Consider the following 14,102-nt stretch of genomic DNA (forward strand, 5'->3'; position numbering starts at 1 on the left):
ATAACTTTAATTGGTACTTAAGTCTAGATAAATTTAAAAAAATTCTTACGTCCAAAAGATTTTTTTTTGTTAAAATATATTAGAGAAACCTACTAATATGTAATTAGACCAGCAAATTTAATCATCATAATTATTGTAGAATCATGATGATAGAACTAAAAGAGTTGTTTTGACTACTAAAATTTTAGAACATACATTTATTTAACTCTATTAATTACTCTAAATTTTGGTTGAAACTTTTAATATGGCATTCAAACAAAACAAAAATCTTCAATTAACCTAATTAAAATCTCTTCAAATTTTTTAATAAAAAAACCTGATTTTTTAAATAATCCAAAAAGAAGATGCTGGGTCTAGATAACTCTAATCCAAACTAGATTTTATAAAATAGCACAGTAACAAAAAAAAAACAAACCACAGTATTATGATTAGAGAGCAAAGTTCACACATGCAAAAACCAACATTTCAAGAAAAGAAAAGAAAACAAAGTCATCATCAAGCCAAAATTAGTACTTAAACAAAGAAATTCATAAACTTAAAACATTCAAAATTACCTTCTTTTTTTGCCAACACATTCAACCAAGTAACAGCTCCTGAACCCAACATTCTCCAAAAAGTTGAAGAAAACATAGCAAGTTTATGATGAGTCATCATCATCATCATCTTCCCCAGATTTCATGTAAAGAGCCTCTGCAATTTCAATTTCTCTTCGCCTTTCATCAGAGACAATGTTGAGTCTCATCTCCACAGTTATTCCCCGACTTTCCCCAGCCCGACATGAATCAGGAGTTCCAGAGCTGTTAGCCTCGGTTGGCAGCATGTGGAGATCAGTGTTCCCAACTGAGCTCATACCGAGCTGACCATGCAAGGCTTGATGCTGGTGCAGTGCTGATAGCTGTTGCTGGCTGTGGAGCATTGAGGATCGAGCAGCCATTAGCGATTCTGCATTCATATGCTGCTGCTTCTGCTGAGCTCCACGATGGAAGATCCCACCAGGACGAAACTGTAGGAGTATATTTAATTAGGTGGTGTTTTTCAGTTTTTATACTATACAATTATTCACTGAAATTATTGAGCTCTTAAAAATATGCAAAATCATTACAATATTATTTGTTTAAATATATTTTCTTCCAATGTATCAATTTCATATTGGCTTGGAAAGGTTTCCTTTATACTCAATCAAACAAGTTAGATTAACCACTTACGTGAGAATGAAAGCCTGGAGGGTGAGGATGAGAATCCGCAACTGAAGCAAGATACATAAGATTTTTCTGGAATCTCGCTTGGTACCTGTCAAAACACATCCCCACAAAATATAAGGAAAAATATCTAGTGTAGTGTTTTATATAACTTAACACTACTCGAACAATACCAGAGTACCAAATCGGGCCAAATATGTGTGAAATATGCAAAGGATAGAAAATTCCGAAGATTTTTTGGTTCGTGCCACTAAATATGATACGTATCTTTAAGCAAACATTTGTGTTTTTTACTCTAGTTACTAAACAAGATACTGGAGAGAAGACTGTCATTCTTACTCTGCACATTCATTTGGTTTTCCCAAATTCTGGCATTCAACGATCTTAAGAATCAACGCCTTGTTCTCGTCCAAGTACTGCACATTGAGAAATGGGTTAATATAAGCAACAAAGAAAAGCACATTTACAGGTCTTATCTCGATACTTACATATCATATGGTTATTACTCCAAAACACAAACAACATATTATTGGCCTTAAATAGAGACAAGATCCCAACAGAAGATCTCATTTGTGCATACAATGAACAAAGAAAAGTCGAGACAAAATGGACTGAATTTCAGTTCAAGCTATAGACAAACACAGGTAAAATAAAACAACAGTTTTTATCTTTGAATAGAGCAGATATGAAGATGGCACTTCAATATCAAGAAACTGACTTCAACTCAATCTATGTCACAAATCAATGCGATTCAAACCGGAAAAAGCTATTTTTCGCATCAAAATAAAACATATATGATATGTAAACTCCATTTTCCCACATAAAAACTAGGACATCTAGGTTATAGTTTGTTTGAGAACCAAAACCTCCATTTTCCCATATTCTCTCTTGTTTCCACCTTCACCCTTTTCATCTCTCACTCGGATTACAACAATCCCGGAAACATAAGCTAAATCAACTATGGAATCTCCATACAAACAAGAAGATTTGTTAAATAAAAAAGAAAGAAGATCTGTACTAAAAAAAATCAAAGGAAGGAGAGCATAAGAGCATCTATAGATACCCTACCATATTGAAGTTTATTTTAATGATGAAATATACTCATTGATAAGTGGTCCATGATTATAAAACTGTAACTCATTCTAACTTATGGATCCCCAAATTCAAAGTGAAATGCAAACATCAACAAGGGGTAAGACAATATTAAACAAACTACTAGCCCCATAAATCCGGTACTAGTATTGACAAAATATATTCTTCACAAACCAAACCCTAATAAAGATTACCTAAATTTCTAAAACATGAAAAGAACAGAAATCACTCTCAAAGAGATATTATTGAATAGCCGAATCTAAACAAACAATAAACAAATGATATACCAAAAAGCACTTTTCAAACCCCACAATGAAAGATGTCATCATCAATTTTGGTAACCCTTTAACAAACCCAAAATGAAAAACCTAAGACAGAGGAACATCAACATCCATTTGTTAAAATCCCTTCAAAACATCCACTAGTCAACAAAGAACAGTAATAAACCCTGTTGAAGAAAAGTTATACTGCAACCCCACCAAACAAGAGAAATTGATAAAAACTAGAAAAAGTATGACAACAGACATAAAAAAGGAGTGTAAAGCCATGACCCAAGAGATTGAAGATGAAAAGGCAGTAAAGAGAAGAGAGATAGACCTGCTGAATATGATCTGTGGTGGCGTTGGCTGGATAGTAATCTGCCATCATGTGATGCCTCAGAAGCTCCGCTTTGCTTTGCTTTGCTTTTGATGTATTTCTCTCTCTTTCTGTAAACCCACAAGCTGATTGCTTTCTCTATATACCAAGGTTTACTAACTCAACCTAGCTGAGAAACCAAGAATGCCCACCTTTTTGCTTTAAACCGCTTCTCTCTTTCTCTCACTCACAAGATACACAATAACGAAGACATGTGTGACAATGAGAGCAACAGATGTTCAGAATTTCAGATGCTTTCACGGGTATGTAAGTTTGATAAAAAAAAAAAAAAAATTTATTCAAAACAAGAATTACAACAAAAATGTTTAAGCTTTTATTCTGTTAACCTTATTTTCCTTAATCACTCAAAACTCTTACAGAACGAGGAACAGTTTATTCTAAAGGCAACTAGTATTGTATACGTAAGCGCGGTTAACCATAATCCTTAATCACTCTTCTTAGTTCTAAACTAAGAGTTTATTTTACTGGTAATTTGAATTGTATATGTCCGTTTCACAAATGAAAAATCATATAATTTAAAATAATATTTTAAAAAAAACACAATTATATAAATAATTTAATTTTTTTAATAAAAATAAATATAAAAATATGAATACATTAATTTTAATATTTAATATTTATAAATTAAAAACAAACTTTAAATATGTAAAATTTAAAACTAATTATTTTTTTTTGTTTTAGGGTAATATAAATTAAATTTATTGCACATATAAAAAAATTATTTTAGAATCAAATAAAGTAATTTTATATCTAATTATAGAATAATATCTAATTATAGAATAAATAATTATTTGTATTGATGTATTTTTACACATTTATATAAAAAATAAATAAATTTAAATTTATTTATAGTTTAAACTTTTTTTATTTATGTATTTTTACACTTTTTCCTCACATTTTTCTTTCTTAAATCACATTATTTTCATACTTATTTTTTACTTTTATATAAATATATTATATAAATAAAATAAATTATAAAATTTATCTTTAAATAATAAGTTTATATTAAAAAAATAAAATAAGAGTATTGATAATAAAATCATAATAAATATAATATTTTTAATTTTTGTAATTAATATGTAAAAAATTCTAGTAATCAAGTGAATATTTCTAAAATTAAGGATTTGTTTGTATTTGAGTTATTTAAATAAACGGTAAAAAAAGAATAAAATAATAATTGATAATAATTTTGAGAGATTATAATTTGTTTTTATAAATATATATATATATATATATATATAAATAAAGAGAAATGATTGGAGCCGAGAATTTGTTAAAATATTTAAATAATTTAAATTGAATTAGACCCAATATTTAAATCATATATAATTAAATAGTTTTAAAATAATTATTTTATTTATTTATTTATTTTCTCAATATATAATTATATATATATTATAAATATAAATGTATTTGATAAGATAAAATTAAATATATATATATATATATATATATAATATTTTTATTAAATACGAAGTGTTATAAATATCTATTAGGTTAGACAAAATATATATTTCTCTGTCTCTGTCACCAAATGCAAATTGTTTGCTATATCTACCTAGATTTTCTAACTGAACAGAGTTAGAAATCAGGAATGTTTTAGGTCAAACAGGGTTTAGAAATCAGGAATGTAGGTCCAAACATGAGTTTGGAAATCAGGAATGTAAGTCCAAACAGAGTTTAGAAATCAGGAATGTAAGTCCAAATGGGTGCCATCCTTTTTACTTTACACCGACTTCTCTTTCTCTCACACGTTGCACAATAAGTCTGGGGAACAAGTTTGGTGAACGTGTGGGTGACAGTACAATATCTCACAGAGATGTTAGTTTGATAAAAAAGAGAATTTTATTCCAAACAAAAATTAAACCAGAATGTTCATGTTTTTATTCGGATAACATTATTCCTTAATCACTCAAGACTCGTTTAGAATGAAATAGTTTATATTCTAATGATAAGCAATATCGTATACTTTCTTTTTATATATGATAAATCACATTAATTTATAATAAAAAATAAAAAATTAAGCCTATAGTTGTATTGATTTTCATTTAAAAAAAAATATTAAAATATTATATTATATTTATCTACAAAATATAATTATGTAAAGTAGTTAAAAAAATATTTAAACAAAAAATAAATATAAAAATATAAACAAAATAAAAAAATTCAAAATATTTAATATTTATAATTACAAATAAACTTTCAATATGTTAAATAAAATAAAACATTTAATTCTTATTACTTATTTATTTTTTGGATTAATATAAATAAAATATATTATATTATATTATATAATAAAAATAAAAATAAAAAAATAAAAAATCTACTAAAGTAGCTTAGTATAATAGTCGGTTTAAAGAGAAGATGTCACAATTTTTTTTATTAAATCTGGTTCTTCCTATTATAATATATATATATATATATATATAATAAAAGTTAAAATAATAAAAAATTATTTTAGAATCAAATATATTTTATTTTATATCAAATTACAAAATAAGTAATTTTTTTATACTGACCTATTTTTATACATTTATATATAAAATAAATAAGTTTATATTTATTTATAGTTTAAACTTTTTTATGTATGTATTTTAAAACTTTTTTTCTCAATTTCTTTATTCTTAATTCACTTTATTAAAAAAATATAAATTTAATTCATACATATTTCTACTTTTTATATAAATATATTATATTATACTATTAAAAAATAAATATATGGTCAGATTTATCTATAAATGGATAAGTTTAAATTTTAACATAAAATAAGAGCATTGATAATAAAATTATAACAAATATCATATTTTAAATTATTTTTAATATGGGAGGATAATGTCACTAAGCTCAAGTATAAGAGATAAAAGTGGTTTCTACTTAAAACACCTATCTATTTTTATTTAGTATTTTCATAATAATAAAATTAGATGTTTGTAACATCCATAAATCCCTCCGGGGAGTGTTCTAAATTTTTATGTTTCTAACTGTGTATTGGAAATATTTAAAATATTTGTAAAAAAATGCATTTTTATTTTTTAAAACTAATTATAAAACTAATTATTTTTTAAACAATCTTATATTTAAAATAATCAAATTGTAATTTGATTAAAAAATATATTTATTTCAAATTAATAAAAAATAATTAATTTAGAAGACGGTTTATTTGACTATAGAGTCACCAATTGATTTTAGTTTCAATAAAATGAATTGTATGCGTATATAAACGTAATTTATTAGATATTCTTTTGGGTTTGATGTTTGATTACCCTTGAAAAAGGCTTTTGCGTTATATCTTATGTGTCTGTTAAATAATTGTCTTTACGTCATAAAATTTTGTTTATTTCAATGGAAATTTAGTTTTTTATGTTTTATTTAACTAATTATTTTTAAAATTTTAGACATGTATTGATTTTTCTTGCATTTAAAATTATAAAATAATATTTAAATGCAACTTGCGATTAATGTCGGGAATTATTAATGAAAGTAAAAGAATTTGGATAATACTCTTGAACACTTTAGGAAGCTTATGATGATCCAAATCCAAGCTTTAGAGTCTTACATAACAATTTTAAAAATATTTCTATGGCGATTTTGTAATAGTTGGATTCGAGGCTTGAGATTTTAATCATTGCCTTCGTCTTGGACAGGGATGCCTATTTATAGGCAACCAATGTCAGTTGGAGGAACAAGTAAATCGAATTTGAGACAAAATGTCATTAATGACTTTTGTCTTCATTAGATTGTTCTTATCCTTTGAGGTCATGATTGAGCTTATGACTATTGGTGAAATGACCACCAGACTAGGGTGATCATTTCAAGATTTGAATCAATTTGTTTGTTGGCGTATCAATGGAGTTTCAATTTTAAAAAATCAAAAGTTTCGATCGATATTTATCTATTCGTCGCAAGGAAGAAGCCGATCCGAGGTCGCAGACTCGACGTTCAATTTTCTATCCGCGTTTTGTCAACGTACAACGTCTCCTTTGCATTTTGACTAATGGAGTTGCCTCGGGCATTAACTGATCTGGTGCTACGCAATAACGATTGAATTTCGTCGTAGTAGGTGACGCGGTTGGTATTCGTCCGTTGAATGGAGGTCAACGCTGCATCGGATGGTTGTGTGGTCTACTACATCTACTTCTTCTAGTTTCGACTACACTAGATTATACCTCTTTTCCAGCTTTTGAGCTTATTTGAAATCGGTTTTTCTTCACTAAATTTGTTTTATTTTATTTTACAAAATTTACACAATTATTTTAATACACATAAACATTTATTTTGTCTATTTATTTGTATAATTCGTGGTTTTATAAATAATTAATTTGTGATTTAAATGGATACAATATTAACCAACTTATTTATTTAATTTATTTGAGTCCTCTTAAAACTAATTTGAAATAAAATGAATACAACACATATCTCAAACTATTTATTTTGGTCATAACTTAATTTTAATTAATTTGACTTAATTATCACAATAGTTATCCTATTTAATTATTTTGTTTTGGCCTTAACTTAATTATTTTTAATTTATTTATTCAAAAATAATTATTTAAAATTTGGATAGTCAAGATTTATCGTTTACAAAATGTCTTTTTCGAACCGAGTTTAAAAAAAAACAAACTAGTTTTTTTTGAAAATATGAGTTTGAGTTTTGATATATGGACATTGTATTTTCTTACCAAATTCATAGTTCTGTTATGTGAGTAATAGAATGATAGAACCTGGAGATTCATAGTGAATGTTGGTGTCTCCATGCAATTATTCATAATTATCAATCTTTTATGTTTTGATAATCATCCTAACAAGAATTAATTCTTGACCTAGGTTGTTTTACTTTATCTTGTTTATGAATTTTAACAAAGTATTTGTACAAGTCAATATACAATATACAGAAACTTTTAAAATGATTTTGCATGAATGATCACATATATTGTCGAGAGAGACTTTTTATATTGATTTAACGTGAATATCATCAGATTATTTATGTCAAATAATATTTTAGAACTTTCAACCAATAGTATTTAATTGGTTAATTTTTTTAGAACAATCATATATAAATGGTCTTAGTTAATGTCAATAGACAAGACTTGACGTAATATGAATATCCATATATTATTCACATATATTATTAACAAATAATATTTTGGAGTGATCATGATTGATAGTACTATAAGTAAATATGTTCAATTTGACGTAAATGTTGATAAACTATTCAAGTGATTTAATAACAAGTCATATTTAGGGTGATCATGTATAAACGATTGAGATAGTATAATGATAAGTTTGATTTTACGTGAATGTTAATAAACTATTCACATGTGTAACCTCTGAAAAACCCTTGTCTAGAAAAAAACTCGAGGTTCAAGAATTTTAATATTTGTTTGTGTGTCGAGCATCTTTTTAATAAAATATTATTTAAAAACATTTATAGAAATATGTCTCAACATTTTGAAATTAATTACTACAATAAATATTTTTTTATCAAATTTGGACAATCTTTTAAATTTAAAATAATCAACTTATAATTTGATTAAAGAAATATGTATTTTTAAATTAATTAATTTGAAATATTATTCCTTTAATAGAAGAGTCGTCGATTAATTTTTAATTTAAAATCAATAAAAATTATACGTTTACAAACGTATATTTGACAATAGTTTCTTTTAGGGTTTTAAAATAAAAATTAATTTTGGAAATTTTAAATTTTAACCAAATAGTCTCTAAGACCAGTCCTCTCAGTCTTGGGTGCAATTTTCCTTGATCTCGAGCTGAAAACCCTCGATCATGGGTGAAGGTCCCTCAACCGAGGTGCAAGAACTCTCAGTCAAGGCGTGTGAGGCTCTCGGTCCTATGCGGGAGGCTCTCGGTCGGATGTGGGAGGCTCTCGGTCAGATGCGAGAGGCTCTTAATCCTAGACGTGAGGCTCTCAATCGGATGCGGGATTTCTTGGTCATAGGTGTGAGGAGCTCTTGGTCTTGGGTGGGAGGCTCTTAATTTAATGCGGGAGTTCTCGGTCCTAGGTGCGAGGAGCTCTCGGTTCTGTGTGAGGGGCTCTCGGTCCGGTGTAAGGGAGGGTTCAATTTTCTTAGTCCTAAATAAAATCCTGGTCGAGCCCACGGTCAGACGTCAAGAACATCAAATTGTAGGTTTTATGTTTTCGATTGGGACCTTGATCCTTTGATCTAAGTGCATGAGAAGTTTCGTCTAGTCCTAAATATTATTTATAACATCATCATGATGTATCATTCGACCGAGATGATGCCCCATTCAACCCAAATAGTTTTGATACAAAAAACGTGTTTTTGAGTTTTAAGGTTTAATGAAGCGTAAGGAGTTTGTTAATAACTTCCTTATGCTTCATTTGGTTGAATGAAATCAAAACATGAACACTAGTTGTTCGTTTTAACCAATTTAAAAACTGATTTTTTTTTATTTTTCTTTAAAACTATTAGTTTTTGATCAAACATGATGGAGATGACATGGAATTGTTTGAATATATATTCCTAACATCTTTAGAAACCTGTTATGAAAGTTTTTGCAGAAACTCTATTTTGAAAAATTTCAAAATCAAATTTGGGTATTTCTTCTTTAGGTAGATTGGTTATGTTTTGTTTCAATAGAAAACTTATAAATAATCTTAGACCGTTTTCCAATCAAGAAATTAGATAATCAATTAGAAATTACAATATGATTGGAAGCTTACTATGAGTTTGAGAACACTCATTAACTTTTTTAGAAGTTTCCTAAATGCTTGGATCCGATCTTTACACAAAATTTTCAAAATATCAGAAAAACTTGAAGATATTCAATGACGAATTTTGTTCTAGATCGATTGAGGACTTGGAAGTGGATCTCTTGCTTTCGGTTTGCCCAGAGGAGGCTATTTATAGCCTCCTAAGGTCAGTTGATCGACCAAGTGACCTTGATTTAGTCAAAAGACCATTAATGTATTTTGTTTAATCTTCGACTAGTTGCCCGTATAGGCAATGATGTTACCTCAAAGTGTAAAGAAAATGAACACCGGAGTATGATGATCATTTCACCTTTTGAATGGAGTCAAATGTTAGAGAAACGACAAAGTTCCATTTTTGAAAAATCAAAGATAAAATCTTTTCTTATCCTATTTATCGTCGTGAGGAAGAAGGAAAACCAGGCGAAACGACGTCATTTTGGGCCAAAGCGCGGAAACCTAGGTGTTCCGTCCGCATTCGACTCCCCAGCAAAACGGAGTTGCTAAGCGCATGAATCGAACATTGATGGATAAGTCTCGGTGCATACTTTTTGGGGCAGGTTTGTCCAAGTCCTTCTAGGGTGAAGCTGTAATGACAACAACATATTTGGTGAATCGATGTCCATCGACAACAATTGAGTTCAAAATCCTAAAGACATGTGGACTAGTAAGCCTTCGGATATGTCTCATCTTAGACCATTTCGATGCACATCCTTTGCTCATCAAAAAGAAGGCAAGTTAGAGCCAAGAAATGTTAAGTGTGTGTTCATTGGTTATCCTCAAGGAGTGAAAGGTTATAGGTTGTGGTTGAGACAGTCTGGTGGTTTTATAACCATAATCAGTAGAGACGTAGTATTCAATGAAGAGAAGTTTATGTGTCTCTCAAAATCAATCTAGAACTAATCACGGTAACTCAGGTATAAGCGAGAAGAGAACAAATGCATATTCAATTCCATTAATGTTTTAGGAAGTCAATGGTATTGGTCAAATAGAGAGTAATACATGGAATCATGGTCAGGTGGAGTCACTGGTTTTAGATCAAGACACTAAAATGGATGCTGATAATAATGAGGAGTTTACTGGTACAAATGTTGAACCTATTGCGGCACAAGACGAGGAAGTTATAGCTTAGTGAAAGCTAGTTATCAACTCGCAAAGGACAGAGAAATGAGGAAATCAAAACCCATCAAGAGGTACGTGTTCTCAACTTATACCAATATATTGGCATATGCGTTTATAAAAGCAGTTGAGTTAGAAAAAATTAAGTCGGAAGATTACAAAGAGGTTTTGAGTTCTAGTGATAGATCCAAGTGGATGGAAGCTATGAAAGAAGAAATTAATTCTCTTTATAGGAATTCAACTTGGGAGATTGTTCCGAGGCCTGTCAAGCAATATGTGATCAAATGCAAGTGAATATAAGATCAAAGAAGTTATTTCGATTCAGGAAGGGGTCAAGTACAAAGCAAGATTAGTTGTTAAGGCTCTTAAAAAGAAAAAGTGGACTATAATGAGATCTTCTCACCAGTTGTCAAGTACAAAACCTTTCGGATCATGCTCTCGCTGGTAACTCAGTTCGATCTTGAGCTATAACAGATGAATGTTAATGGAGCAGCCCAAATGGTTCAAAGTTCAGCAAGAGAAGAACATGGTATGTCTGCTTAAGAAGTCGTTGTATGGACTCAAACAATCACCAAAGCAGTGGTACCTAAGGTTTGATGCGTTTATTACTCAACAAAGCTGTATGAGGAGCATATATAATACTTGTTTATATTTCAGATGAAATAGTATACTTGAAGCTAATTATCTTCTACTATATGTAGATGATATGCTACTATATGTAGATGATATGTTACTAATCATCAAAAAAGTTTCAAGTGTGAAGAAGTTGAAGACTGTTCTAAGTTCCGAGTTCGATATTAAGGACTTAGGAAAAGCTGCTAAGATTCTTGTGATAAAGATTAGCAGAGACAAGAAGAATGGTGTATTGACTCTCAACCAGCAAGACTATCTCGAGAAGGTGATTGACAAGTTCGAAATTCGAGGAGCCAAGCCATCAAAGTTGCCGATCACGAATTAGTATCTGATGTCGTTTGTGAACTCGGCAAAAACTAGGTCAAATCAGACTTAAATGGAAAATGTTACGTATTCAAGTGCAGCTGAGTCTGTGATGTACTCAATGGTCTGTACCAGGCCAGATTTAACACATGGGATTAGTGTCTTGAGCAGATTTATGGCGAGTCCAGACCGTGAACATTGGCTCGCAATGAAGTGGTTACTAGGATACATAGACTCAACTACTAATGTGGGAATATGTTACAAGAAAAGAAGTGGTGCAGAGGTTAGTATAATTGGTTACGTGAACTCAGACTATGCAGGAGATAAAGACTCAAGGAAATCCACTTTAACTTTCTATCTTTTGGTGAATGATAATTGCATCAATTGGAAGAGTCAGTTGTAATCTATAGTGGCTTTATCAACAACAGAAGTCGAATATATCGCAGCAACTAAAGCTGTAAAGGAAGCAATGTAGCTTTAAGGTGTGCTACAAGAACTGAAAATGTTCAAAGGACCTGCAACAATGTTCACAGATAGCCAAAGTGCACTACACTTGTGCCGAAATCCTGTGTTCCATGACAGAACAAAACACATTGATATCAAGTATCATTTCATTCGAGAGAAGATAGCACAATGGGTGATTTCAATCAGCAAGGTTGAAACAGAAAATAACCTAGCTGATGTTGGAACCAAGCTATTACCTCTAAGTAATTCAAACATTATTCAGATTTTCTTAGAGTTTAAGAGACATAGTGCAATGAAGACTTCGAGCAATATTCAATTTCACTAGAACAAAAGAATGACCCTTCAACCCAATGTGAAGATTGTTGATAGGACAGACCCAATTAAATAGGTTCAATTAAATGAAGTGTTCAAGACTTAAGTTTGTTAGGTTAGTTAGGACAAACTACTTATATATAGATAAGTAATTCACACAAGATATTGAGAGATTTTATATATGTGAGTGATAAATATATAGAACAAGGGTGTAATTGAAACGTTTGATTGTGATAGTGGAATTGAATTCCTAACCGAGCTTGACGGAGACATAGACTATTTTTTGGGCCGAACATCGATATCAATTTTCGTGTTGTTTTACTCATTGTGGTTTCTTACTGTTATATTTCTCAGTTATTTGATTGATTAGTTAGAAAATATTCCCAACAAACTAGTTCTTTCATACTTGTTTCCTATCAAAACTTTCAGATAGTCAAAAATGAAGGTTCATAAATTAGCCACTTATAATGATTTCAATATTATACTCTTCAAATTATTATTATTATTATTTTCTCCATAACTTGAATTAATTAGCTATTCCACAGTCACACATTTTTTTTCTACCAATATAATCTCTTATTGAGAATCAACAAATTGCTTGCCCTAAAAAGAAATTTACAACATTATCTTCCATTGTTCTATGATAAACATCAGTTTTGAATTAAAAAAATACTAATTTTTATAGTGGAAGATTAACTAAATTAATCTTTTAAAAAGTTAAATGGAAATGGAAATTTATTATTCAATGACAAGTGAGATTAGGAGGTTGTTAGGTAGTGTGGGTTAAAAAATATTAATTGGTCTTGATATAAAGATGGTCAATTGTTTTTAGTAAAAATAAATAAATTAAGTTTTAAATGACTTCTGATTAATTTCACTATAAATTCTAAGTGATGAAATTGAGATAAAAAAAATATTCAATACCCAAATAAAATGGTACTTTTCCTTTTAGGTGATAGAAAAATAGAAGAAACTCTCAAGTGTGAAGAAGAACCACATAGGATAGGGTATCATCTGCACAGTATACAGTAAGTAATTCATGAGATAGACATGTGCAAACACATATATTTGGTGTAGTAATTGCCCAATCTCTAACCAAAACATAAGGCAAAAAATCTCACTTATTTCCTTTTTTTTAAGAAAGGAATACTTACTAACCAGACCTGAATAAATGCTCCAAACTAGAGAAAAGAAAATCCAAATTTTCCAAACATATCAGGGAAACCAAAAAAAGAACAAATTTACCATAAAAATACTTCAATATATCCTGTCAAGAAAACTTTTTTTTAAAACTATTTTTTTTTCCCTAGAGCAGGCTAACACAATATGGCATCAAAGTGACCGAAACTCATTGAAGGTGTTTACATTGGGAATAAAACTATGAGACATAAACCTCTCAAGTCCAAACATTTTTCACTTGGGCTACCTTGACTATAGTCTAAGCCAATAATCTGTTGCATGCATGTACATTAGCAATATTAAGTTGGAGAATCAAGCTAATAAGATTAGATTAGACTAGATGAAGACCACAATAACCATGCAATGGAATCAAAGTTTGCAACCTGCCCAAGAAAATATGCAAAATAAAATAA

General features: G+C 29.5%; 1 protein-coding gene across 1 annotated transcript; it reads right to left on the reverse strand.

Annotated features, from left to right (window-relative positions):
- Positions 1–637: 637 nt before the first annotated feature.
- On the reverse strand, positions 638–2,993 carry LOC124909731 (GRF1-interacting factor 1-like). The gene is made up of 4 exons (XM_047450380.1): positions 2,889–2,993; positions 1,539–1,615; positions 1,206–1,290; positions 638–1,003 (listed from the first exon to the last, which is right to left on the reverse strand). Exons 1-4 carry the CDS (start codon positions 2,937–2,939, stop codon positions 638–640), a joined length of 579 nt encoding a protein of 192 aa, XP_047306336.1. The 5' UTR covers positions 2,940–2,993.
- Positions 2,994–14,102: the final 11,109 nt, after the last annotated feature.

Source organism: Impatiens glandulifera, chromosome 7 (assembly GCF_907164915.1).
Source record: "Impatiens glandulifera chromosome 7, dImpGla2.1, whole genome shotgun sequence".
Classification (NCBI taxonomy): Eukaryota; Viridiplantae; Streptophyta; class Magnoliopsida; order Ericales; family Balsaminaceae; genus Impatiens; species Impatiens glandulifera.

Excerpts from the sequence above, each read along its gene's own strand:
- LOC124909731 (XM_047450380.1), bottom strand. The coding sequence starts at position 2,939 with ATGATGGCAGATTACTATCCAGCCAACGCCACCACAGATCATATTCAG. Across the intron at positions 1,291-1,538 it reads AAACCAAATGAATGTGCAGA|GTACCAAGCGAGATTCCAGA; the intron begins GTAAGAATGACA and ends GTGTTTTGACAG. Across the intron at positions 1,004-1,205 it reads CTCCAGGCTTTCATTCTCAC|TTTCGTCCTGGTGGGATCTT; the intron begins GTAAGTGGTTAA and ends ATACTCCTACAG.